At 43.6% G+C, this 27,354-nt stretch overlaps 1 protein-coding gene across 3 annotated transcripts in view; it reads left to right on the top strand.

Moving 5' to 3' along the window:
* VWA3B (von Willebrand factor A domain containing 3B) overlaps nt 1-27,354 on the top strand; it is a 185,906-nt gene that overhangs the window by 52,654 nt on the left and 105,898 nt on the right. For 2 of the 3 annotated variants that reach the window (XM_056555912.1, XM_056555913.1), the window contains exons 14-19: nt 1,398-1,580; nt 2,926-3,056; nt 3,199-3,335; nt 16,944-17,081; nt 22,549-22,606; nt 22,709-22,865. In XM_056555912.1, coding sequence (XP_056411887.1) covers nt 1,398-1,580; nt 2,926-3,056; nt 3,199-3,335; nt 16,944-17,081; nt 22,549-22,606; nt 22,709-22,865 — 804 coding nt within the window. The remainder of the gene's footprint in view (nt 1-1,397; nt 1,581-2,925; nt 3,057-3,198; nt 3,336-16,943; nt 17,082-22,548; nt 22,607-22,708; nt 22,866-27,354) is intronic. The other variant, XM_056555914.1, reaches the window with a different exon arrangement.

Raw genomic sequence — 27,354 nt, forward strand, 5'->3', positions numbered from 1 at the left:
AAGCCATCTGAACAAAAATATCCAATGCCAGAATTACTGTTTTTTGTCAACTTTCCTCCCAAGAAGCATGGTTTAAAAAGAGATCAAAATGTCACATCTACCCCAAAGTGGCATTAAAGGGGTACTCCACTGGAAAAAAAAAATTTTAAATCAACTAGTTCAGATTTGTAAATTACTTCTATTAAAAAAATCTTAACTCTTCCAGTACTTATCAGCTGCTGTATGATCCACAGGAAGTTATTTTCTTTTTGAATTTCCTTTCTGTCTGACCACAGTGCTCTCTGCTGACACATCTGTCCATTTTAGGAACTGTCCAGAGTAGGAGCAAATCCCCATAGCAAACCTATCCTGCTCTGGACAGTTCCTGACATGGACAGAGGTATCAGCAGAGAGCATTGTGGTCAGAGAGAAAGGAAATTAAAAAAGAAAATAACTTTCTGTGGATCATACAGCAGCTGATAAGTACTGGAAGGATTAAGATTTTTTAATAGAAGTAATTTACAAATCTGTTGTTTAAAAAAAAAAATGTTTTCCAGTGGAGTATCCCTTTAATAAAAACTACAGTTCAACCTGCAAAAACTGAGCCCTTCATAAGCAGAGAAATAAAAAAGTTATAGGGTAATAACTTTCTTTTTAAAGCCATAAGACCAAAACTCCACAAAAAATGGCAGAATTGGGTTTTTTCATTCTGTTTCATAAACATTTTTTTTTGTTTCACAATACATTATATGGTAAAATAAGGGGTGTAATTAAAAATACAACATAACATGAGGCCTCATACAGCTCTCAAGTCATCGGTAAGCTGGGTTCTGCTGCTGGATTTTAACAAGGGTACCTACAAGGCAGAGATCAAACATGGGATTTGCACACTAAATAGGAATATTTTACTATGAAACACAAAGGAACTTATTGCTTAGGCAAAGGAAAGGGTGCGGCTGCCTTAAAAAGAATCTGACAGCTTGTTCATCCGCAGTAAACCCAGTATACTAGGTTATAGTGTGGGCCCCGCCCCCTTCATTTTTATGCAAATGAAGGCCGCAGGTGAGCACTCTGCTCTCTGTGGTTGACTGGGGCCGCATTTTTCATGCATGCAGGCCCTTTAAGAACCAAGGAGGGACCATGCATACACATTGCAGCACAAGCAAAGGAAGAAAGGGGAAGAGCACAGTAGGAGGAGGCTCAGACTGGGCCTTGGTGCAAGGGGCTGTATCTGCTAGGAGGCACAGTACATTGCTAGGGACAAACTGCTGGCATTACAACATCCAGGGAACTGAATAGAAAAGGATGATTGATTTTAAAGTTTTTAGGAGAATATAAATTTAATCGTGTTATAAATTTCCACAAGTTTTGGCATTCGTCTCCTAACATGAAAATAACAAATGTTTCCACTTTTACAGCCTACTGACACTATTATTGATCAAGTGAATGTCCTAAATCGAATACCAATACACACAATTTCATTTAACTGTGATGACACTGAAGCAAACAGCTTTTTATATAAGCTCTCTGGCAAGACTGGTGGCCGATATCATACTTACAGTAGTTACCTTCTGGATCCTGACGCACCTAAACCATTTGTGGTAAGTTTCTGTTTATATATGTAACTCTGGATAATACTGTGAAGGGGCTCTGCAGCACTGAATTCTCAGGAGGGGGTTATAGAGGTTGGACCCCCAAAATCATAACGTGATAGCAAATCCTAATGATATAATATAGATGTATTAAATGGGAATACCCTATATATATATATATATATATATATATATATATATACATATATTATACTAATTCATTAATTAGAAAACTACATTTCTTTTAAAGGAATATGGCTAGATAGCTGTTAGGACAAGGAGACCTATGGTACCTTTCAAGTATAGCAATAAGATTTACTATTAAAGTTTTCTCAGTTTAATAAATTACTAATTGAAATTGAAGCCATGATACATAGAAGTGTTTAAGTATAATGTAGAATAATAATTTCTTACCATGCATTACATGGCCAAATAGTTTTTTTTTCTGATTAGCGCCAGAACCTAAAAAAAATTTTTCTAATCTGTTTGTATTATTTTTTATTTTTTAGTAAAGTAATATGAGGGAAGCCATCTTGCCGGAGCTGTTTTTGATAGCATGTAGTAAAGTAATATGAGGGAAGCCATCTTGCCGGAGCTGTTTTTGATAGCATTTAGAGATATGCAGTACTGTAATCCCCATAGGCATCGTCAGACCCTTTTCTTTGTATGGGGTGGGTTTGTAAGCATGCTCTGTGACCTGTGCAGAGGTCATTCTACACAGAAGCAGGAGTTCCCAATTTATTATCTATCTACTGGTGTGTGTCACCTTTAATTGTAATGTTGTTAGGATCACTTTCCAGCAGCCTCCTTCCTAGGGTTCATGCACACTACAGAATCTCCGTAGAGATTCTCGAGGGCGGCCAGCGCCATCGGTGCTTGTACCAACTGGGCATTGACGATCCCCAAATTTCGCTCAGTGCTCTGCCGAAAGAATGAAAATGTTCATTCTCTCGGTGAGTTAATTTTTAGCTTTGTAAAGCTTTGCTGCTGAAATTCTGTAGTGTGCACTGTGCAGCAAAATCCTATGGAACTCTGCTGCAGTGAATTCCGCTCCAGAAAATCCATAGTGTGCATGGATCGTTATCATTACAGACAGAATAAATTTAAAATCCATATCGTAAAATTGAAAATTAGAAAAAAAAACATCACCAACATATTTTTTTTATATGTTAATCATAAAAACATTAAAGGGGTACTCCTCCAAAAAACATCTTATCCCCTATCCTAAGGATAGGAGATACGATGTCTGAGAAGATGTCTCCGGCGCGGCAGGCTGCTCATCTGCGCATGGAGCGAACTCAGTAATTTTCTGATGACACATTCCCTTTAACTAATAACTGTTTCTTATTCGTAGAGTGAAGACATACAGTTGCTTTTAAATGAGATTGAAGAAGGGAAATCCACTTTGGAAAAAGTAAAAAAACTCCATACAGATTGTTTGATGTTGGACTGGTGCCATAATGGTGGCACTGATCTTTCACAAAGGTAACAATGCTAACTTACTGTACTGTAACATCTCCTATTACAACCTATTTAGAAATCTTGTTTGTGTGTATTGTTGAACACGTAGCTTTTTGATGATCCTGTGTACTCGAGTGAATGTTAGATTGTTGTATTGTACATTTAGGACATTACAGAAGCAAATCCATACATCTCTTTCAAGGTTGCAGTCTGCACATGAACTCAGATCTTCGTCATCATTGCTGCATAGGTCAAGCTTAAGTCCTCCACGACTTCTCCAAAGAAAGAAGACACGGCATGCAGGTAATCCCATTCTGTATTCCAATGTTGCTCTAAAAATAAAAAGTCTTGAAATCTCTTTAGTAGTAGAGCCTACATTCTCTAACTAAAGTTAAAAAACGGATGCAAACTCTTCCTTGTGTTGTTTCAAAAATATGGTTCAAATAGTGTTCATTGAGATTTGGTCAGATTAAATATACCATTTACTTTTACTAAAGTATTATTATTATAGTACAGATACAGAAATTGTACAGATAGTGTCACTATTCACAATCCAGTGGGGATGGACACACATACACACACATACACACTACGACCAATTTCACAGAAAGCCAATTAACCTATGGTTTTCAATCAGGGTGCCTACAGCTGTTGCATTGGTTGCAGATTGATCTCTCTCCCACCAAGCGATCCCTCCACCCATTGAAGCAGACAGGCTCCCTGTCATCAGCTGACTAGTGAGTAAGGTCTCAGCCACATTGCAACCTGGGAAAAATCTGAGACAACAGTCATTTTGTATGCTGGGGTGAATAGTATAATATAGTATAGTAATTTTGTTTAGTGGGGTGAAAATCACAGAAGAATTGTGAGAAAACCATCACACACAGGTACAGCACTATATTGTGAACTACGCTAACTTTACAGCCCCTGTAGCATAGTCAAATAAAAATAAATTCCTGGAATATCCCTTTAAGCCTCTTGGGAATGGAGTTCACTGGTGCTTCACAGGTTTCCTCTATGATGACATTACAGAGCTGGTGGATGTTAGAGATCTTTTGCTCCCCCACCTTCCATTTGAGGATGACCCACAGATGCTCAATAGGGTAAGTCTAAAGACATACTTGGCCGGTCCATCACCTTTACCCATAGCAGAGCAGTGGTCATCTTGGAGGTGTGCCTGGGGAAAGTATGTTGGAATACTGCCCTGCAGCCCAGTCTCTGAAGAAAGGGGATCAGCTCTGTTTCAGTATGTTACAGTACATGCTGGCATTCATGGTTCCCTCATTGTAGCTCCTCACATAACATTGGGGAGGGAAAATAACTAATTTGGCCCAATTTTGAAATTTTCACTTAGGGATGTACTCACTTTTGTTGCCAAGGTTTAGACATTAAATGGGTACTCTCATAAAAATTTGTAATTTTTTTTATTTTTTATTAAATAGATTATGTAAAAAGAAAAATGTTTGTAATATGTTTTAAGGCCTGCGCAGCTGGCCTGTATTTGTGGGAGGAGCCGGCTGCCTTTAAGAACTCACGGCCGCCTCACGTCCGGCCGCCGTGGGTTCTTCGGTCAAGGGTTTGTCACGTGATGTCAGCAGGAGGTGGCGTCACGTTCACGCCGGTCAGCTGACTGCACGGGTCAGCTGACTGGAAGGTCGCTCCAGCCGGCATGGTGGTGGTAAGTGGCCGTGGCTGACCGGGGGTAACGCTGGCTGTTCCCGGACTCCGGAGGTAAGCCGGAGTTCAGGGAAACCCTTGGTCAGCCCGGCCCCTGGTTATTGTATTACATACCGGCATTCGGCCTCCTGCACATGCATATCATTACCGCACTATGTGATAGGCTTCTTGCACATGCATATCATTACCGCACTATATGAACAGTCTCCTGCATATTTTAACATTTCCGCACCACGTGAACAGTCTACTGCACATGTATAACATTACCGCTCTATGTGAACAGCCTCCCGCACATATATATCATTATCGCATTATGTGAACAGCCTCCTGCACATATATATCATTATCGCATTATGTGAACAGCCTCCCATGAAGTTCTGTGCTGCTGGGAGGATCTATATGTGTCTCCGGCATACTGAGACTTGCACACTTTTACACTCAATCGGACTCGCCGCTCCGCCCCACCCTGTGGGCTCATGCTTCACCCCCACAGCTGCCAATCTGGTCAGTCTAAGGCACGCTACATCAACAGCTGCGCTCACTTCCAACCTTTGTCTCTTAAACTAACTTCCTCACAGTTTTCTTTTCATTTATTTTATATTTATACTTCTGTGTTTCCGGGCGGTGTGCCTCCAGCTGTTGTGGAGCTACGATTCTCACTTATACTGCGATCGATTAAACTGCAGGGGTGGACGGAGGCATGCTCTTAGCAGTGCTAATACTGTCTTCCTTCATCCTTCCCCCCTTCCTCTGCAGTTACTTGCATTTTCTCGGTGCGTTGCAAGTTGTCAGCAGTCAGGTATAATCATCTAAGTTAGAACTCCATTTCAGGAGGGGGTTCCATCCTTAATAACAGGAAGGCGTATTGTTTAGCTTTGGTGCCTGTCAGGTTACAAGAAAATTAAGTTTTCATGCATTTCGCTATCATAAAAAAAAAAAAAAATTTTTTTTGTATATGCTCATATAGTCATGTCAGGCACATATTCTTTATACATAGACAGGTCACGTGGTTGTGCCGGGCACACATATAGTTGTCAGTGTTCACACTCTTATAACTTAATTTACATAACATGTGGTCCGTGTATGTAGTTGGTCAGTATATACTCATATAATTTGTTTGCTCTTTCGGTCATATTCTTGTTCCGGGTACATGCCCTCATAGTTGTCGTACACACATTCGTAACATTTATACCATACACACACTTATAGGAATCATGCCGTAGGATTCATGCTGTACACATCCTGGTAGGGTTCATGCCGTACACACGCTTGTAGGATTTAGGCTGTACATACGTTTGTATGGTTCATGCCGCATACACGCTCGTAGAATTTATGCCCTACACATGTTTTAGGATCTATGCTGTACATACGCTGGTTGGATTCGTGCCGTACACACGCTGGAAGGATTTATGCTGTACACACGTTTGTAGGATTTATGACCTACACACGCTGGTAGGATTTATGCCGTACACACGTTTTTAGGATTCATGCTGTACATACGCTGGTTGGATTTGTGCCGTACACACGCTGGCAGCATTTATGCTCTACACACGTCTGTGGGATTTATGCTGTACACACACTATAGATTCTCATTCTTCATATGCTTGTAGGTTTTATACCATACACATGCTCATAGGATTCATGCGGTACTAGTAGGACATCCGCTTGTAGGGTCATTGTATACACACTCGTAGAGTCATACTGTATATACGCTTGTAGGGTTTTTACTGTACACAAGCTTGTAGAAATTAAACGGTACACTCACTTGTAGAATTTATAACCATACACTCGCTTGTAGGACTTATATTGTACTCACTGTCACGATGCCGGCTGGCAGGTAGTGGACCCTCTGTGCCAGAGAGGGATTGGCGTGGACCGTGCTAGTGGACCGGTTCTAAGCCACTACTGGTTTTCACCAGAGCCCGCCGCAAAGCGGGATGGTCTTGCTGCGGCGGTAGTGACCAGGTCGTATCCACTAGCAACGGCTCACCTCTCTGGCTGCTGAAGATAGGCGCGGTACAAGGGAGTAGGCAGAAGCAAGGTCGGACGTAGCAGAAGGTCGGGGCAGGCAGCAAGGATCGTAGTCAGGGGCAACGGCAGAAGGTCTGGAAACACTGGCAAGGAACACACAAGGAACGCTTTCACTGGCACTAAGGCAACAAGATCCGGCAAGGGAGTGCAAGGGAAGTGAGGTAATATAGGGAAGTGCACAGGTGAAAACCCTAATTGGAACCACTGCGCCAATCAGCGGCGCAGTGGCCCTTTAAATCGCAGAGACCCGGCGCGCGCGCGCCCTAGGGAGCGGGGCCGCGCGCGCCGGGACAGAACAGACGGGGAGCGAGTCAGGTAGGGGAGCCAGGGTGCGCATCGCGAGCGGGCGCTACCCGCATCGCGAATCGCATCCCGGCTGGCAGCAGGATCGCAGCGCCCCGGGTCAGAGGACGTGACCGGAGCGCTGCAGCGGAGGGAGTGAAGCGAGCGCTCCGGGGAGGAGCGGGGACCCGGAGCGCTCGGCGTAACAGTACCCCCCCCCTTGGGTCTCCCCCTCTTCTTGGAGCCTGAGAACCTGAGGAGCAGACTTTTGTCAAGGATGTTGTCCTCAGGTTCCCAGGATCTCTCTTCAGGACCACAACCCTCCCAGTCTACTAAAAAAAAATTTTTTCCTCTGACCTTTTTGGCAGCCAAAATTTCCTTGACCGAGAAGACGTCCGAGGAGCCGGAAACAGGAGTGGGAGGAACAGATTTGGGAGAAAAACGGTTGAGGATGAGTGGTTTGAGAAGAGAGACGTGAAAGGCATTAGGGATACGAAGAGAAGGAGGAAGAAGAAGTTTATAAGAGACAGGATTAATTTGACACAAAATTTTGAAAGGACCAAGATAGCGTGGTCCCAACTTGTAGCTAGGGACACGGAAGCGGACATATTTAGCGGAGAGCCATACCTTGTCTCCAGGGGAAAAAACGGGGGGAGCTCTTCTTTTCTTATCCGCGAACCTCTTCATGCGTGAAGAAGCCTGTAAGAGAGAATTTTGGGTCTCTCTCCATATAATGGAAAGGTCACGAGAAATTTCATCCACAGCGGGCAGACCAGAGGGCAAGGGGGTAGGGAGGGGGGGAAGAGGGTGACGGCCGTACACCACGAAAAATGGGGATTTGGAGGAAGATTCAGAGACCCTGAAGTTATACGAGAATTCGGCCCATGGAAGGAGATCTGCCCAGTCATCCTGGCGGGAGGAAACAAAATGTCGCAAATAATCACCCAGGATCTGGTTAATTCTTTCTACTTGTCCATTGGACTGGGGATGATATGCAGAGGAAAAATTAAATTTAATCTTGAGTTGTTTACAGAGAGCTCTCCAGAATTTAGACACGAATTGGACCCCTCTATCCGAGACAATCTGCGTAGGCAACCCGTGAAGACGAAAAATGTGTACAAAAAATTGTTTAGCCAACTGAGGCGCAGAAGGAAGACCAGGAAGAGGGATGAAATGTGCCATTTTGGAGAATCGATCAACGACCACCCAAATAACGGTGTTGCCACGGGAAGGGGGTAAATCAGTAATAAAATCCATACCAATCAGAGACCAAGGCTGTTCGGGGATAGGCAGAGGATGAAGAAAACCAGCGGGCTTCTGGCGAGGAGTCTTATCCCGGGCACAGATAGTGCAGGCTCGCACAAAGTCCCCAACATCCGTCTCCAGAGTCGGCCACCAATAGAAGCGGGAGATGAGTTGCACAGATTTCTTGATGCCCGCATGACCTGCGAGATGGGAGGAGTGACCCCATTTGAGGATTCCGAGGCGTTGGCGTGGAGAAACAAAGGTCTTTCCTGGAGGAGTCTGCCTGATGGAGGCAGGAGAAGTGGAGATCAGGCAGTCAGGTGGAATGATGTGTTGCGGAGGGAGATCAACTTCTGAGGCATCCGAGGAACGAGAGAGAGCATCGGCCCTAATGTTCTTATCGGCAGGACGAAAGTGAATCTCAAAATTAAATCGGGCAAAGAACAGAGACCACCGGGCCTGGCGAGGATTCAGCCGTTGGGCCGACTGGAGGTAGGAGAGGTTCTTGTGGTCGGTGTAGATAATAACAGGAAATCTTGATCCCTCCAGCAGATGCCTCCATTCCTCAAGTGCTAATTCAATGGCTAGAAGCTCTCGATCCCCGATGGAGTAGTTCCTCTCCGCTGGAGAGAAGGTCCTAGAGAAAAAACCACAAGTGACAGCATGCCCGGAAGAATTTTTTTGTAGAAGAACAGCTCCAGCTCCTACTGAGGAGGCATCAACCTCCAATAGGAAGGGTTTGGAAGGGTCAGGTCTGGAGAGCACGGGAGCCGAAGAAAAGGCAGACTTGAGTCGTTTAAAGGAGTCTTCTGCTTGAGGAGGCCAGGACTTGGGATCAGCATTTTTTTTGGTTAAAGCCACGATAGGAGCCACAATGGTAGAAAAATGTGGAATAAATTGCCTGTAATAATTGGCGAACCCCAAAAAGCGTTGGATAGCACGGAGTCCGGAGGGGCGTGGCCAATTTAAGACGGCAGAGAGTTTGTCTGGATCCATCTGTAGTCCCTGGCCAGAGACCAAATATCCTAGAAAAGGAAGAGATTGGCATTCAAACAGGCATTTCTCAATTTTGGCATAGAGTTGGTTGTCACGAAGTCTCTGAAGAACCATACGGACATGCTGGCGGTGTTCTTCTAGATTGGCAGAAAAAATTAGGATATCGTCCAGATATACCACAACACAGGAGTATAACAGATCACGAAAAATTTCATTGACAAAGTCTTGGAAGACGGCAGGGGCATTGCACAGTCCAAAGGGCATGACCAGATACTCAAAGTGTCCATCTCTGGTGTTAAATGCCGTTTTCCACTCGTCCCCCTCTCTGATGCGGATGAGGTTATAGGCGCCTCTTAAGTCCAATTTAGTGAAGATGTGGGCACCTTGGAGGCGATCAAAGAGTTCAGAGATGAGGGGTAAGGGGTAGCGGTTCTTAACCGTGATTTTATTAAGACCGCGGTAGTCAATGCAAGGACGTAGGGAGCCATCTTTTTTGGACACAAAGAAAAATCCGGCTCCGGCAGGAGAGGAGGATTTACGGATAAAGCCCTTTTTTAGATTCTCCTGGACGTATTCGGACATGGCAAGAGTCTCTGGGGCAGAGAGAGGATAAATTCTGCCCCGGGGTGGAGTAGTACCCGGGAGGAGGTCGATAGGGCAATCATAAGGCCTGTGAGGAGGTAGAGTCTCAGCTTGTTTTTTGCAGAAAACATCCGCGAAGTCCATATAGGCCTTAGGGAGACCGGTTACTGGAGGAACCACAGAGTTACGGCAAGGGTTACTGGGAACCGGTTTTAGACAGTTCTTGGAACAAGAGGACCCCCAACTCTTGATCTCCCCAGTGGACCAATCCAGGGTTGGGGAATGAAGTTGAAGCCAGGGAAGTCCAAGGAGAATCTCCGAGGTGCAATTGGGAAGGACCAAAAGTTCAATCCTCTCATGATGAGATCCGATGCTCATAAGAAGGGGCTCCGTGCGGAAACGTATGGTACAGTCCAATCTTTCATTATTTACACAATTGATGTAGAGGGGTCTGGCGAGACTGGTCACTGGGATGTTGAACCTGTTGACGAGAGAGGCCAAAATAAAATTTCCTGCAGATCCAGAGTCCAAGAAGGCCACTGTAGAGAAGGAGAAGGCAGAGGCAGACATCCGCACAGGCACAGTAAGACGTGGAGAAGCAGAGTAGACATCAAGGACTGTCTCACCTTTGTGCGGAGTCAGCGTACGTCTTTCCAGGCGGGGAGGACGGATAGGACAATCCCTCAGGAAGTGTTCGGTACTAGCACAGTACAGGCAGAGGTTCTCCATACGGCGTCGTGTCCTCTCTTGAGGTGTCAGGCGAGACCGGTCGACCTGCATAGCCTCCACGGCGGGAGGCACAGGAACAGATTGCAGGGGACCAGAGAAGAGAGGAGCCGAGGAGACGAAACGCCTCGTGCGAACAGAGTCCATATCTTGGCGGAGTTCCTGACGCCTTTCAGAAAAACGCATGTCAATGCGAGTGGCTAGGTGAATAAGTTCATGTAGATTAGCAGGAATTTCTCGTGCGGCCAGAACATCTTTAATGTTGCTGGATAGGCCTTTTTTGAAGGTCGCGCAGAGGGCCTCATTATTCCAGGACAATTCTGAAGCAAGTGTACGGAATTGTACGGCATACTCGCCAACGGAAGAATTACCCTGGACCAGGTTCAACAGGGCAGTCTCAGCAGAAGAGGCTCGGGCAGGTTCCTCAAAGACACTTCGGATTTCCGAGAAGAAGGAGTGTACAGAGGCAGTGACGGGGTCATTGCGGTCCCAGAGCGGTGTGGCCCATGACAGGGCTTTTCCGGACAGAAGACTGACTACGAAAGCCACCTTAGACCTTTCAGTGGGAAACAGGTCCGACATCATTTCCAGATGCAGGGAACATTGGGAAAGAAAGCCACGGCAAAACTTAGAGTCCCCATCAAATTTATCCGGCAAGGATAAGCGTATCCCAGGAGCGGCCACTCGCTGCGGAGGAGGTGCAGGAGCTGGCGGAGGAGATGACTGCTGAAGCTGTGGTAGCAACTGTTGTAGCATAACGGTCAGTTGAGACAGCTGTTTGCCTTGTTGCGCTATCTGTTGTGACTGCTGGGCGACCACCGTGGTGAGGTCAGCGACAACTGGCAGAGGAACTTCAGCGGGATCCATGGCCGGATCTACTGTCACGATGCCGGCTGGCAGGTAGTGGACCCTCTGTGCCAGAGAGGGATTGGCGTGGACCGTGCTAGTGGACCGGTTCTAAGCCACTACTGGTTTTCACCAGAGCCCGCCGCAAAGCGGGATGGTCTTGCTGCGGCGGTAGTGACCAGGTCGTATCCACTAGCAACGGCTCACCTCTCTGGCTGCTGAAGATAGGCGCGGTACAAGGGAGTAGGCAGAAGCAAGGTCGGACGTAGCAGAAGGTCGGGGCAGGCAGCAAGGATCGTAGTCAGGGGCAACGGCAGAAGGTCTGGAAACACTGGCAAGGAACACACAAGGAACGCTTTCACTGGCACTAAGGCAACAAGATCCGGCAAGGGAGTGCAAGGGAAGTGAGGTAATATAGGGAAGTGCACAGGTGAAAACCCTAATTGGAACCACTGCGCCAATCAGCGGCGCAGTGGCCCTTTAAATCGCAGAGACCCGGCGCGCGCGCGCCCTAGGGAGCGGGGCCGCGCGCGCCGGGACAGAACAGACGGGGAGCGAGTCAGGTAGGGGAGCCGGGGTGCGCATCGCGAGCGGGCGCTACCCGCATCGCGAATCGCATCCCGGCTGGCAGCAGGATCGCAGCGCCCCGGGTCAGAGGACGTGACCGGAGCGCTGCAGCGGAGGGAGTGAAGCGAGCGCTCCGGGGAGGAGCGGGGACCCGGAGCGCTCGGCGTAACACTCACGCCCATGCACGTTGGTAGGATTCATGCTGGTAACATTTATACGCCACACACGCTTATAGGATTCATTCGTTTCTCTACACGTTTGTAGTTTTATACCGTACACACGCTTTTAGGGTCATACTGTACACCCCCTTGTAAGGTTTATACCGCACACACGCTTGTAGGATTCATACAGTACACACTTGTAGAGTTTTATGCCGTTTAGGGTCATACTGTACACTCGCTTGTAGGATTATATTGTACATTTGCCCTTAGGATTCATACTGTACACTTGCTTGTAGGATTCATACTGCACTCACGCTGTGCATGTTTGTAGGGTGCATGCTTGTAGCATTTACTCTATACACACGCTTGTACATGCTTGTAGCATTATGCTGTGTACATACTTGTAAGATTCATGCTGTACACACCTGTAGGATTTTTTCTGCCGTACACACTGGTAGGATATGCTGTACACACGCTTGTTGGATTCTTACTTTACACACGTTAGGATTATGCAGTACATTCGCCTGTAGCATTAATACGGTACACTCGCTCGCATAATTCACACTGTATGCTCGCTTGTAGGTTATATTTCTTTGTACACGCCCTTGTTGGCTTTATACGGTACACATTCTTGTAAGTTCATGCGGTACATACCATTGTAGCATCCATACCGTACACTTGCTCGTAGGTTACGTTGTATACACGCTTGTACACGCTTGCAGGGTTCATACTACACACGCTCTTGTAGGAGTCATGTTGTACACACTCATAGGAATCATACTATGTACACGCTAATACGAGTTACACTGTACGCACGTTCATAGTATTACATGGTCCTCACGCTCGTAGGATTACTACTGAACATGCACTCATAAGGATTGTGCTGCACACCCGCTCGCAGGACTTGTATCACGCATGTTTGTAGAGTTATATTACATGGGTGCACGCGGGAATCATGCTGCGCGTGCACTCGTGGCATGTGTTCTGTACATGCGCTTGCGCTATTTGTGAAGTTCGCGTGCCCGCAGCGTTTGTGCAGCGCACATGCTCATACAGCACATGGGGTGTGGCCCCGTACGCAGGTATGTGGTCCTAATAGTTACTACTTGCCGGCATATTCTCTGCCATCGGTTGTGGTTAGCTACAGGTGCGTTCGCTGGTGGTGTAGACGCGTATATGGTTGGCCCGAGTATAGGTTCATCAAGTTGGTGGTACAGCCATGCATAGCGGTTCACGACAGTTTCAAACGTAATCGTTCTGCACGCATCTTTATATAGGCAGGGAGAGACTTGGCAGTTGTCGTTGCTGACACGTCTTCAGAACGACAATTACACAACACACAGGCGGTGTTTACCCATTAAACCGTTCACGCTGCAGACGGGGTACGTTGCATTATCGTTGTTACTGACATGCCTTCAGAACGACATTGACATTACGCACAGGTGGTGTTTACCTGTTAAGCCTGCCACGTTGCAGAAAGGGTACATTGCATTATTGTTGTTGCTGACACGCCTTCAGCACAACAATAATATGACACATAGGTGGTGTATACCCATTATGCCTGCCTCGTCTGCAGGGGGGATACATTGCAGTTGTTGTTACTGACACGTTTCCAGAGCAACGACATTATGACACATAGGTGGCGTATACCTGTTATGCCTGCCACGCCTGCAGGAGGGGTACGTCGCATAATTGTTGTTACTGACACGCCTTCAGAACAGCAATAACACCACACATAGGTGATGTATACCCATGATACCTGCCACGTCAGCAGGGGGATACATTGCATATTTGTTGTTGTTGCTGACACTACTTCAGAGCAACAACATCACGACACATAGGTGGCGTATACCCATCATGCCTGCCACGTCTGCAGGGGGGTACGTTGCACGGTTGTTACTGACACGCCTTCAGAGCAACAGCGTTATGACACATGCGAGGTGATATACTCATTATTCCTGACACATATAAAAAAATATATAAAAAAAAGATTAAAAAAAGTATAAATAGGTGTGTGTATGTATGTGTATGTATGTATATATATATATATATATATATATATATATGTATGTATATATATATATGTGTATATGTGTGTATATATATGTATATATATATATATATATATATATATATATATATATGTAGAGAGAGTGCCTCACATTAGCACTTTCTAGTTATCGTACAGTGGGGTAGACACCACATGAATAAATTCAGGTGTTGCTTCATATGTCAGTATTTCATGTAGTTGTATAGTGGTACTAGGCACATGTGTGGATTAGTTGTTCCGTGCATCTGGTCATATAGGTTGTTCAGTATATACGCTCACCCATGCAGTTCGTTCCATCCACACGTTCATAGTTTGTTCGGTACATACGCTCAAAGTTTATAGATACACTCATGTAGTTGATCTAGACCAGTCACGTCTACAGGTCAGTCTGGTTACAACTTGAAAAGACTTAACGCAGCGATAATGTCTTTGTATACATTGTATTCTTTCAGCAATCGGGTTATGCTACAGGGATAGCATGATGTTTCCATTGTTAACTGCCACGTCTTTAGGTATGTCATGGTCACGACCTGTTTTGTTCAGGGCAACGGTCATTCGGTTAGTTACAGATTAGTTGAGTCTTTCACGTTTCGGCCTATCACGTCTATAGGTCAGTTCAGTTGCGACCTGACACGTCTTCAGGTCGGCGGTAACGTCATCGCGTGTCCATATGATTACTTAGCATCGGGGATATAGCTTGGTTCGGTGTGGTTGGTTTAGTTTATCTTGGCTTAGATTGACGATGATAGTAGTCACATGTTGGGTGAGTCTCATTATCATGTTGCTGCACTAAGGGTCGCATTGCCGACACAGGTTTAGTTGGTGATTACGTAGTATACACATGTTAGCACTCGGAGTTGTACATTCGGGCATAGGGTTATTCTCAGTCGAGGCTTTTCACGCCCACAGCTCACAGCGTACTTCCAACACGTAGCCGAGAATACTTATGTGATATTCATTGATACCTAGTGGATGTCTCACATGCCATTTCATTCTACATGCATTCATCGGGTTTTGCCATTCTTCTTTGCATCCAGCATAGTACTATCGAAATATATCTGTCAGGTGTCCAGCATAACATCGCGTGGTTCCTCTGACAGGGCACCATTGTTTGCATTCCATTCCACGCCATCAAATCTACCTTGGAGAGCGCATGAAAAGGGAGGTTGCGAACCCTCTAGCAGCCGTCAGCTCTAGCAGCTGACCTAGTTAGTTGGTCGGCTGGTGCTTAGGTAGTTCCCCATCGGGACCATCAGGACGGCTCATCGTTAGAGGACGTGCTGGCTTTCAGTTGTCGTCATATCCTAAGGTTAGGAGAATCACATGCAGAGGCATGGCCGTAGTTGCAATGGCTTGTAGGGATTAAATAATTACATGTTGAGAAGGGACGGCTATGCTTTCGAGACGTTGGTTTGTAAATGTACTTTCATGCAATTATAGGGTTTTGCCCTCTTTTCCCCCAGGCATATTCTATACGCAGCAGTTATGGCACACCTCAGACTGCTTGGTTAGTTAGGGGTTGGTATTCAGCAGTAGTAGGGTAGGTAGGTACGGTTCTCGGGCAGAGGCGACGATCACAAGTTTTAAGGCCTGCGCAGCTGGCCTGTATTTGTGGGAGGAGCCGGCTGCCTTTAAGAACTCACGGCCGCCTCACGTCCGGCCGCCGTGGGTTCTTCGGTCCCACCCACCCTCCCCTAATTTCCATTTACTCAGTTACAGGGTATGCCCTCTTTTCCCCCAGGCATATTCTATACGCAGCAGTTATGGCACACCTCAGACTGCTTGGTTAGTTAGGGGTTGGTATTCAGCAGTAGTAGGGTAGGTAGGTACGGTTCTCGGGCAGAGGCGACGAGCACAAATTTTATTTAAAAAAATCATGTTATACATGTTTTTTTTACATTTGAAAACCTGGCCACTAGATGTCACCCTATATGGCTCAGGATTACTTCCCCCCCCCCCTGACGTTGATGACGTTCAGGCCAACGCTGTCCAGGCAGCGTGGTCCGGAATGCGAGTTCACATGAATGAGGAGAGGGAGATGCAGGGGAGGCGGGGATATTTAAATTTTGCATGCACGAGCGCTGTGCTTGCTCTTAGCCTGTTTCCTATACAGGCAGAGAGCGCACGCGGTGCGCGAAATTTAAATATCCCCGCCCCCCTGCATCTCCCTCTCATTCATTGCAGCATGCGAGCTACAGGAGAGAGAGGAGACTGGCGGAAGCGAGCCCCGGTCAGGCTTCATATGACGTTGCGCCTGCCGGGGCCGCCCACTTCCTGCCCTCCGCAGAGAGCTCAACTCTGAGCTACCAAAGCTGATTTCAAAAAGGTATTTTTATGGGGATTTTGATTAAAATAAATACAGGGATAGATGTAGTTAGTGTCAGGGACAGATGAGGAGGGGGATCAGGGAAATTTAAGTTAGTGATAGCTACTCTTTAAATGTTGTGTGTTATTTTGAGGGGACATAACATTAAACACTGTTATACTAGGTGTGCACTCACTACTTTACATTGTAGCAGAGTGTCATTTCTTCAGTGTTGTCACATGAAAATATGTAATAAAATATTTTCAAAAATGTGAAATGCTGTATATATTGGTTTAAGATCTTTTTTCAAATTATTATCATTTATTTACTAGTAAAAATATTAATTTATATTTAGCCTTAGTCTATCTTTTATTTTATCTGTTTCCAAGTACATGTATAAAGTATAGATTTCTAATATATTTTTCTCTTTGAATCACTAACAGAACATACAAGGGCTAGCCTTCTGAGAGCTCTGAGCCATGGAGTGAGGCTGTCTGGGAATGTAGTGGATTTACATATACCTTCCGAGACTAAAGAGTTGTTTCTTAACATGGACAGGAAAACCGCATCTGTACTTAAAGGTACATTTTAATGAACTGAAAAGTAAAGTCAACTATCTTGAAAGCTCAATGTCTTGGAAGTCATCGACATATGTGTTATGTCTACTTATATGCCTTAGCCTCAGTCTATTAGAATGTGGTCATTGACATGCGAGTATAATACCATTTCAGTAGATTCATTATCTAGAATAATAGATAGACAAAAAACTGTTTAATCCAAATCTTATTTTTAGCACAATAAGCTTGATAATATTATGTGTATCAATGATTGACATCTCTTGCATCCACTCAGAAAACCACTAGAGCTACCAATCTTTTGTAAGAGACAGGGCCTGGGATGCTTCCATTACAGAGAAGGTTTCCTTTCTTTATTTAAGCCACCATGTTGGAACCTTGTCACATCTCAGTTATGTCATGGTCACATGGTAGACAAGAGGATGCTTGGAGGATATAATCTTTTAAACAAACCTCCCACAAACTAAAAAATAGCGAACACTTGCTTGGAGGTTCATTACTTTAAAGGTCAAAGAGAATGTTGACCCCTGGTCTTTACTACCATACCTTTACAATTTCCCAATATATTAGTTGTTGATGTATTATTCTTAAACCTCATCAGTTCTCCATGTTTGAGTTCTTGATTGTACCTTTATACTACAAAACTATAAAGACTGTTTAAAAAAAAGGGTTTCGAGCCCGGACCGGGTTCTTTGTCAGGTATGCAGATACTAGCAGGAACGGTACATATATACATAGAAACCCAAGTGGTTCCGGGTCGTGGCATCAGACAACAAAAAAAGTAAAGACACAATAAGAATCCAAACAATATTAAAATATACATAAAAATAATTCTTAAATAGAATAAACAAGGTTTGAAATAAAGGTTTAAAGAGAGAGTTGTGCAAGCAGTAGGGACGCAAAAATTGAAAGTTATGTTATATTGCGGAGTGCGGTGATGCCCGTATAGAAAGAACCTGTTATCAGAATTATATGGAAGAATGGAAAAACGCCAGAATGGGTCAGAATGGTGAACTGATCATTCAGATACTAATCCAAACAGCATGACTGCATAGAATGACAGCATTTGTACTGTCCTTTTCAAGAAGTGGGCGGAGCCAATACCATATTGAAGTTGGCATAGATGGTGATATTTAGCAAGATGGAATAGAGGTAACCAAGGACGTAAGTGGTTACCTTTCTATGTTTTGGATATCATTTTAACACCCATGATGTGTGTCCAGTTTAAAAGGAGGTAGATTAGATGATTTCCTTTGCAACACTACGGGAAAAAGTTCAGATCTAAACGGTTTAGATCATAACTTAAATTATTTCATTCAACCCTTTCGGGACAATCGCGGACATCTTGTAGATCCAGTATGTTTCCAACCGTTTCAACTGTTCGAATCTATTATTAGTATTACATGCGACAAAGTCAATGGGAGTGATACGTATTGGATCTGGATGTTCTGGATGGAGGCAAGTGCAATGTTTGGAAAAACCGTGTAGAAGGAATTTTTTTCTTATGTTAAGGCGATGTTGATTCAATCTCAGATGATTGTGTAGGCGATTGAGGTGAATGGGTAGTCTGGCCTATATACTGGAGTGAACAAACTGTGCACTGAATAAGATATATTACATAACTGCTCTGACATGTAAGCCGATATTTGATAGGGAATTTTTCTCCCGTAGTGTGGGAGACAAATTCCGTTTGTCAATGTGTGATCTGATTGCAACAGAGACATCTAGTTTTCAAGCATTTGTAGCTTCCTTTGTGAAGGGGTTTGCCAAATCTAGTTGGGCATTTTTCTTGTATTTTGTTTTCTGATCTGGCTGGGAGCCAGCAAGGTTTTCAATTGGTGAGTCTCGGACTTTCAGGAAGAATGTTTTTTAAATAGGCATCTTCTTTGAGGATATACCAATGACTTTGAATAATCCTTTTTATTGTTTGTGAACTGGTACTGTACATTGAAATAAAGTTGTTGGAAAAATTTGTGATGGTTGTCGGAATATTTTCCCTTTTGCTATTGAGACAATCGGTTTGTGTTTGTGTTTTGGCACGATTGTAGGCATTATTAAGAATATTCTCTTGGTAATGTTTCTGTCTAAAACGGTCTCGAAGGACCTGTGATTGCAATTTGAACTTGGACTGGTAAGTGCAGTTCTTGCGTATACTTTTGTATTGTCAATATGGGATATTGGTTATCCATTTTTTAAAATTGGTGCTAAGGAAGTCAGAGTAACTGTTGGCGTCAACTTTTTGGAAAAAGGTGGAAGTGGTAAATTAATGTTTGTAGTGGTAGATACAAATATCCAAGAAGTTGATACTGACTGTACTATGTTCTAATGTAAAATGTAAACCCCATGTGTTTTGATTTAGCTCGGAAAAGAGTTCTGAAATGGTGTCTGGATGGCCTCTCCAAATGAAGAAGAGGTGGTCAATGTAGCGTCAATAGGTCACAATGTGGCTCATTGATATAGGGTTATTCCAGATGTGTTCTGATTCGAATGTCCCCAAGAGGATATTAGCGTAATCTGGTGCTGATGGTATACTGCGCCATTGTAGAGAAATAAATTGTTTCTCAAGATGTAGGATAGAGAATCTATCAAAAAATCACAGTGAGACTTAGTAATCTGTGGATCTTTTTTTAGACACTCCTGTACGCACTGAAGCCCAAGGGAGTGATCAATATTCGTATACAGTGCAGAAATGTTGCACGTAATCAAATTGTAATCTGGTTCCCACTTTAGAGGGACCAGGTTTTCGATAAGTTGTGAAGAGTCCCTGAGGTAGCTAGGTAACTGATTAAATATACCTGTAAGTAAAGATCAAAGTAGTGGGCCAGATTACTTAATGTGGAGTTTGTACAGGATATAATGGGTCTCCCCGGCAGATGTGTAACAGATTTATGAATCTTAGGAAGATCATAAAAATAGGGTTTGTTATTGTTGGTAGAGGTGATGAATTTCTGTTCTTCTTTGGTGAGAATGCCCTGTTCTGCTGGATTCTTTGTCATGATTATTAAATAATTGTGAATTTTTTAAAGGGTCATCAGTAATCCGCTCAAAATAGGTTTGGTCAGATAACAGGCGCATGGCTTTGGTGTGGCAACTCTTTCTTTATTTTAAACCTTGTTTATTCTATTTAAGAACTATTGTTATGTATATTTTATAATTGTTTGGATTTTTGTGTGTTTACTTTTTTTGCCATCTGGTGCCACGACCCGAAACCACTTGGGTTTCTATGTATAAAGGTACTGTTTCTTCTAGTATCTGCATACCTGATGAAGAGCCCGGTCTGGGCTCGAAACGCCTTATGATAGTGTTGTTTTATGTATTTTAACAACAAACTTCATGCACCTTCTACCACGGCTACTCATCTTTGATGGTCCAGCGCTCCGTATGCTGTCCCTATTTGCTGACCTTTGATGTCTGTCTCCATAACTTTATTACATTACACCACAGAAGGAATAAAAACTATTACAAAACATATATATCAGGAATTTGTTCCAATGAATCCAAAAAAACATATTTTGCTGCAGAAGCTCTTGACAAGGCTGAAACAAAGGGACTGCGTTAAATGGATCAATAGTATCTGATAAAGTGCTTTAGTATTTATTAAACCACCATTCCTAGATATGACCAAATTCCTATACTATATGCTCACTGAAAAAAAATATTTTAAAAAGAGATAACAAAAATATACTCACAAAATCGTTTGACATCAGATAGGACAAACAAAAAAATTAAGAAGCAAATAAAAGAATGAAGGAAAATATGAGCCGAGAGAATAAAAAATGTTTAAACTCAACCAACAAGCACATAAAAGTATACCTCACATCGGGTGCACCTCGCTGGCTTACTCTGGAAAATGCTCTCCTCTCCCCCCATACTTTGTGCTCTCTTATGTGGTCATCCAGTCCTATCTTTACTTTGATTCCCCCCTCTGCTCTCCTCTCTCGCTACTCGCTGCTCTTGTGGAGATCGGTTCGCTTCAAGATTCCTCTTCAATCTCCTCTATCCCCAGCCTTACCTATTTTTCATAACCCCCTTTTTACACCAGGCCTCCAAACAGGTCCATTTCACTGGTGGGTACTCAACAAACTTACTCGCATACATGATTTTCTCCTTCGTACCCACCTTATGACCAAGGAAATGTTTATCGCTAGATATACTCCTCCACCTTCTGAATTATATAGACTTAATCAGATCTTTTCCTTCCTTCTGTCTCTCCCTTTCTCCTCTTCGGGGATTTCCCCTACTTCTTTTGAGGCACTCGCCATCTACTCACCCTCTCGACCTGGCTCCCTATCTCACATCTACGCTTCACTTAACCAGCCTCTTCCAGACACTAAGCTACCCTTCATGACTCAATGGGAAGAGGATCTGGGGGTAAATATGCCTACGTGGCACGATTGTTGTACCCAAATTAGTAAAGGGAGTTGGCAGGTTTCTCTTGTTGAAACCTCCCTGAAGGTCCTACACAGGACTTATTATGTGCCAGCTCGCTTGCACATCATATACCCTGAGGTGTCCTCAGAATGCTTTAGGGGCTTCCATGAGACAGGCACCATGCTCCATATATGGTGGACCTGCCCTCAGGTGGCGAGATTTTGGTCGGACATAACAGGCCTAATTTCCTCGGTGTTGCACATCAGACTGTCCCCCTCACCTGATGTTTGCTTATTGGGACGTAGGCCGCAGGGCATGTCATTTGCTTCATTTAAGTTAACTCAATTTATTCTGCTGGCGGCCAGGATCCATGTGGCGTCTAAATGGCACTCCAATGTTTTATCTAGCTCAATGGTAGTCTCTAGAGTGAATCAAATATTGCTATCTGAAAAACTTAATGCAATTAGAGCTGATACCAGAGATAACTTTGATAAGGTTTGGGAACCATGGCTGTCTTCTCCCCATGCCCCGGACTTGACATATTACCTATCTTTGTGATGCACTGTATTAATAGGTCAGAAACATTTCATGACACGGATTGCTTATCCCCACTGACACTTCCCCTACCCTTCTTCTTCACCACCCACCCTCCTTGCCCTCCCCACCCTTACCTCCCTGCCGTCCCTCTCCGGATCCACTGATCCTCACCCCAGTTGGTTGGCACTATTGCCGTTTGTTGTCTACGGTGAGACTGCATTTGGTTCAAAACTAGCTGTAATTACTATTTATACTGTTAAACTGTGGCTGAAATGTACTTCTCTGTACTGTTTCCTTGATTTCAATAAATATACCTTTTGACACTAAAAGTATACCTCACACCGCCTATGCCATCTGCTAGTAGCATGAAAATCCCCATGTGTATCGCTGCCCTACTTCTTGGCTTTGCCCTGTGGATTATTATGAGAAGTGTTTTATGAAATGCCTTATTTACAGTAATGAAAGGTTTGATATAATATGACCTTTCATAGAGTAACAGCTATACCTCAAATTTTAGATTACAGTAAGATTCATGTACAAATACATCCTTGTGTTTTCTTTGTAGAGATGAACCTTTTAGAAGGCAGCAAAGTTCAATCAAAAGTTAAGAAAGTACCTAAAAAGTATGTATGTCCTTTTTATTCTCTATTTTTGTTTCTATTGTTTTTCATTGAAGTTTTATGCATAAAATACTATAGTATTAATTCTTGTGAATTATATTTCAGTTCCCTGGACATTTCTTCATCTCGTTGGCTGAAAACCTATGGGCTGGTTCCAAGGAGGCTTACCATAATGGATGCCCTGGCACCAACCACTGTCACACACTCTGCTAAATATATCCCAATTCTAGATAAGCATGTTGTTTCTAAAGTGTTTGATGAGGTAAGAACACTAGTGTCATATAGTGCTGATCTATGAGGAAAATCAATAAAGCTCTGTAAACGTAGCCATCTTTCTAAGTGATTTAAAGGGGTTATCCAGGAAAAACTTTTTTTTTCTATATCAATTGGCTCCAGACAGTTAAACAGTTTTGTAAATTACTTCTATTAAAAAATCTTAATCCTTTCACTACTTATGAGCTTCTGAAGTTAAGGTTGTTCTTTTCTATCTAAGTGCTCTCTGATGACACGTGTCTCGGGAACCGCACCAGTTTAGAAGAGGTTTGCTATGGGGATTTGCTTCTAAACTGGGCGTTTCCCGAGACACGTGTCATCAGAAAGCACTTAGACAGAAAAGAACAACCTTAACTTCAGAAGCTCATAAGTACTGAAAGGATTAGGATTTTTTAATAGAAGTAATTTACAAATCTGTTTAACTTTCTGGAGCCAGTTGATATATAAAAGAAAGTTTTTTCCTGGATAACTCCTTTAAATATACTTCAAATATAAGGAATTCACAGTTTTTTTTATGCAGATTTATCTATCTTTACCACAAAAATCGAAGATATAACTGTAATGTCTTATTTAAAAGTTTGATGTATTGTGCCGCAGCTATTTCAGGTAGCCCAAAATGTATTTTATTGTACAAAGAGCAAAAAGATAATTCATGTATTCATGTTCGGGGGTTGGTATTGTTTCCTTCTGTTACCACTATGTGGCAGTGTGGAGCTGCTGCATGACATTATGAATACCTTTCCTGTTTAGATACCACAGTAAGTCCATTGCAGTGATAATGGTATTGTGCGAACACTTCTTCTATTGTGGGAACACTTCTTCAGAATATTTTGTCTTATAAAACAAATACTTAGTGAGTTTAATTTTGTCCCTGTAATGTTCTATTTATCTACACATCTATTTTTTTAAGTGTGATTTATTTTGATAACACAATGGAATTCATGAATTATATTTAGTGTTTCACAAAAAAAAATAAGATATAAAAAAATATATAATATTAAATTTTTTTAATTTATATTCTAAATACTGATATGCAGACAAATATATTCCTTATTTTTACACTTCAGATTTGTGACCAATTTGGATGCACCAAAAAAACTTGTGAAAGTACTGTGTTGTAGGGTAAGCTTAAAAAATGGGGCCCCCCAACTATACATGCATATGTGAGATGCGATAAGGTTATACTTTGATATTCAAAACCCTTTTATGTGTATATGTATGTACACATATCTAGCCTTATAAAATTGATGGTCTATCCTCAGAATTGGCCATTAATATTAGATTGGTGGGGTCTGTTTCCTGACACCCCCACAGATCAGCAGTTTACAAGGACTGCAGTGTCTACCGGTGTCTATACCTTCATCACCATACTGTTAGTAGCAGTGATGCAAGGTACAGTAAGTATTGCCTTATTCAATTGAATTGGATGTGCTACAAGTACCATACACTTCTGCACTGTACAGTGGGACAATGCAGGCATGAGCCAATGGAAACATTAAAAAAGGATCCATTAAACAGCTGATCAATGGGTATGTGAGTTGGACCCCAACAATCCTATATTCTAAATTTGAGGGCCTATCCTAAGGATATAATATATGTTTGTTGAATAATTGTAGATCAGGAATTGGCAGGGCCTTGGATGTGGGTTGTTTAATTGTGTATGTAAGCTTATCTTTATTTTATGGCTGTGTCTGAGGGTATGCTCACTACAGTTGCACAGTATAGTAACAGGTAAGTTCCAGTCCTGGGTGCCATGCTACTTGGCTGCACAGTGCAGGAACATGAAGATCCTTGTGTCAATTGAAGCTACCTACCTTTGGAAGATCTGTGATGAGTGGGAAAGGAGGACTGTAATCTAGTGGTGTATCATTAGGTACATTCCTACATTTCATCCCCTCTGAATTGGTGGCGAGGACAGCTCCTGTTTAAGCTGGCAGGACATGTGGGATGTGATCAGAATGTATTATTTCTTGTTTCAAGTCCCATTAATGAAAGGGACAGTGCATGACCCAAAGACAGGGTCACTCACCACATGGGTTCATGACTGTAGGGATTATCAGTGACTCTGAGTGATTTAAGCGGGTTGAGGTGACTTTTTTGCAAGACTGGAATCATAGACTGTGTACCTATTGTTTGCAAAAACATTTTATATGATGTAGATAATAACATTATATGTATATTTGTAATATACATTGGTTACAAAATGTGTTTATTTTTCATGTGAAAAAAATGCTGTCCCTGCAGCTATTACATCTGTGTCTGTGCAGAGACAAAATACATGAAGTGAGGGCGGGACAAGCAGGCTCCTGGCTTGTCAGTCATCCTGCTGTGTGAACCGGGAGCGTATCATAGAGCCTCACTTCACAGAGCCTTCTTGTCCTCACTGCACAGAGCCCTGCTTGTCCTCAGTGTCCAGAGCCCTGCTTGTCCTCAGTGTACAGAGCCTTCTTGTCCTCACTGCACAGAGCCCTGCTTATCCTCAGTGTCCAGAGCCCTGCTTTTCCTCAGTGTACAGAGCCCTGCTTGTCCTCAGTGCACAGAGCCCTGCTTGTCCTCAGTGCACAGAGCCCCGCTTGTCCTCAGTGTACAGAGCCCCGATTGTCCTCAGTGTCCAGAGCCCAGCTTGTCCTCAGTGTACAGAGCCCTGCTTGTCCTCAGTGCACAGATCCCTGGTTGTCCTCAGTGTAGAGCCCTGCTTGTCCTCAGTGCGCAGAGCCCTGCTTGTCCTCAGTGCACAGAGCCCTGCTTGTCCTCACTGCGCAGAGCCCTGCTTGTCCTCAGTGCACAGAGCCCTGCTTGTCCTCAGTGTACAGAGCCCTGCTTGTCCTCAGTGTACAGAACCCTGCTTGTCCTCAGTGTACAGAGCCCTGCAGGTTCTCAGTGTACAGAGCCCTGCTTGTCCTCAGTGTACAGAGCTCTGCTTGTCCTCACTGCACAGAACCCTGCTTGTCCTCAGTGTACAGAGCCCTGCTTGTCCTCAGTGTACAGAGCCCTGCTTGTCCTCAGTGTACAGAACCCTGCTTGTCCTCAGTGCACAGAGCCCTGCTTGTCCTCAGTGTACAGAGCCCTGCTTGTCCTCAGTGTACAGAACCCTGCTTGTCCTCAGTGTACAGAGCCCTGCAGGTTCTCAGTGTACAGAGCCCTGCTTGTCCTCAGTGTACAGAGCCCTGCTTGTCCTCACTGCACAGAACCCTGCTTGTCCTCAGTGTACAGAGCCCTGCTTGTCCTCAGTGTACAGAGCCCTGCTTGTCCTCAGTGTACAGAACCCTGCTTGTCCTCAGTGTACAGAGCCCTGCTTGTCCTCAGTGAACAGAGCCCTGCTTGTCCTCACTGCACAGAACCCAGTTTGTCCTCAGTACGCAGAGCCCAGCTTGTCCTCAGTACGCAGATTCCTGCTTGTCCTCAGTGTACAGAGCCCTGCTTGTCCTCAGTGTACAGAGCCCTGCTTGTCCTCACTGCACAGAGCCCTGCTTGTCCTCAGTACGCAAAGCCCTGCTTGTCCTCAGTGCGCAGAGTCCTGCTTGCCCACCCACACTTGCTTTATTTTGCCTCTGCTCAGGTAATAGCTGCAGGAATTAAAATATAGACATTTTAACCAGTGTTTATTACAAGTATACATATAACTTTTTTTTATCTATATTATATGAAAAACAAAATTTGCAAGTGACAGGTAAACTTTAAGTATTTCTGTAACACCCCTCCCCATTCTCCATTCTAAAAGCATAGGCCATCTGTTTAAAGCTTGGATAACACTTTTGAAGGGGTTATTCAAGATTAGAAAAACAGAGGCAATTTTTTCCAAAAACAGCGCCACACCTGTCCTCAGCTGGTATATGGTATTGCAGCTCAGATTCATTAAAGTGAATGGAGCCAAGTTGTAATACAACATAGAACCTGAAGAAAGATGTGGTTCTGTTTTTGAAAGAAATTAGCTTTGTTTTTCTATTCCTGAATAACACCTTCAGGGTGTGTTCACACGCTAGTAGAAAAAATGTGAAAAATTCAAGGGAACCTTTAAAAAACTCGATTTTATTATAATTTCTTGATAAAAAGTCCTTCACCCTTTTAGTGATGTGAAAACTCAATATTTATGACACCAGCTTTATATTTTTCTTATGCTGTCAGTCCATCAATTTTTGTGAACATCTAGGACCGTCGGGTCACGCTGAGCCTCTTCTGTTACGTGTTTTTGTTTGAGGTGTGTTCAGATGTCACTGCCAGACTGATTAGTGTGCTAGCGTTTGTATCACAGTGCGTTGTAATCACATGTATTATGACGTTGTGCAGGTTACTGATAGTAGAGATTCAGGTGTGTGAGGTCCTGACATCCACCAATGTATATTCAAGATAGACAAATCATATATATTGCACAGTCCACTTATATATATTGCACAGTCCACTCTATTATTGCACATACAGTCCCATGGTAATTGCACAATATTGTATACACTGTGATCAATTTGTCTTAGCTGTCTTAG

Source organism: Hyla sarda, chromosome 2, assembly GCF_029499605.1.
Source record: "Hyla sarda isolate aHylSar1 chromosome 2, aHylSar1.hap1, whole genome shotgun sequence".
In the NCBI taxonomy this organism is placed as follows: domain Eukaryota; kingdom Metazoa; phylum Chordata; class Amphibia; order Anura; family Hylidae; genus Hyla; species Hyla sarda.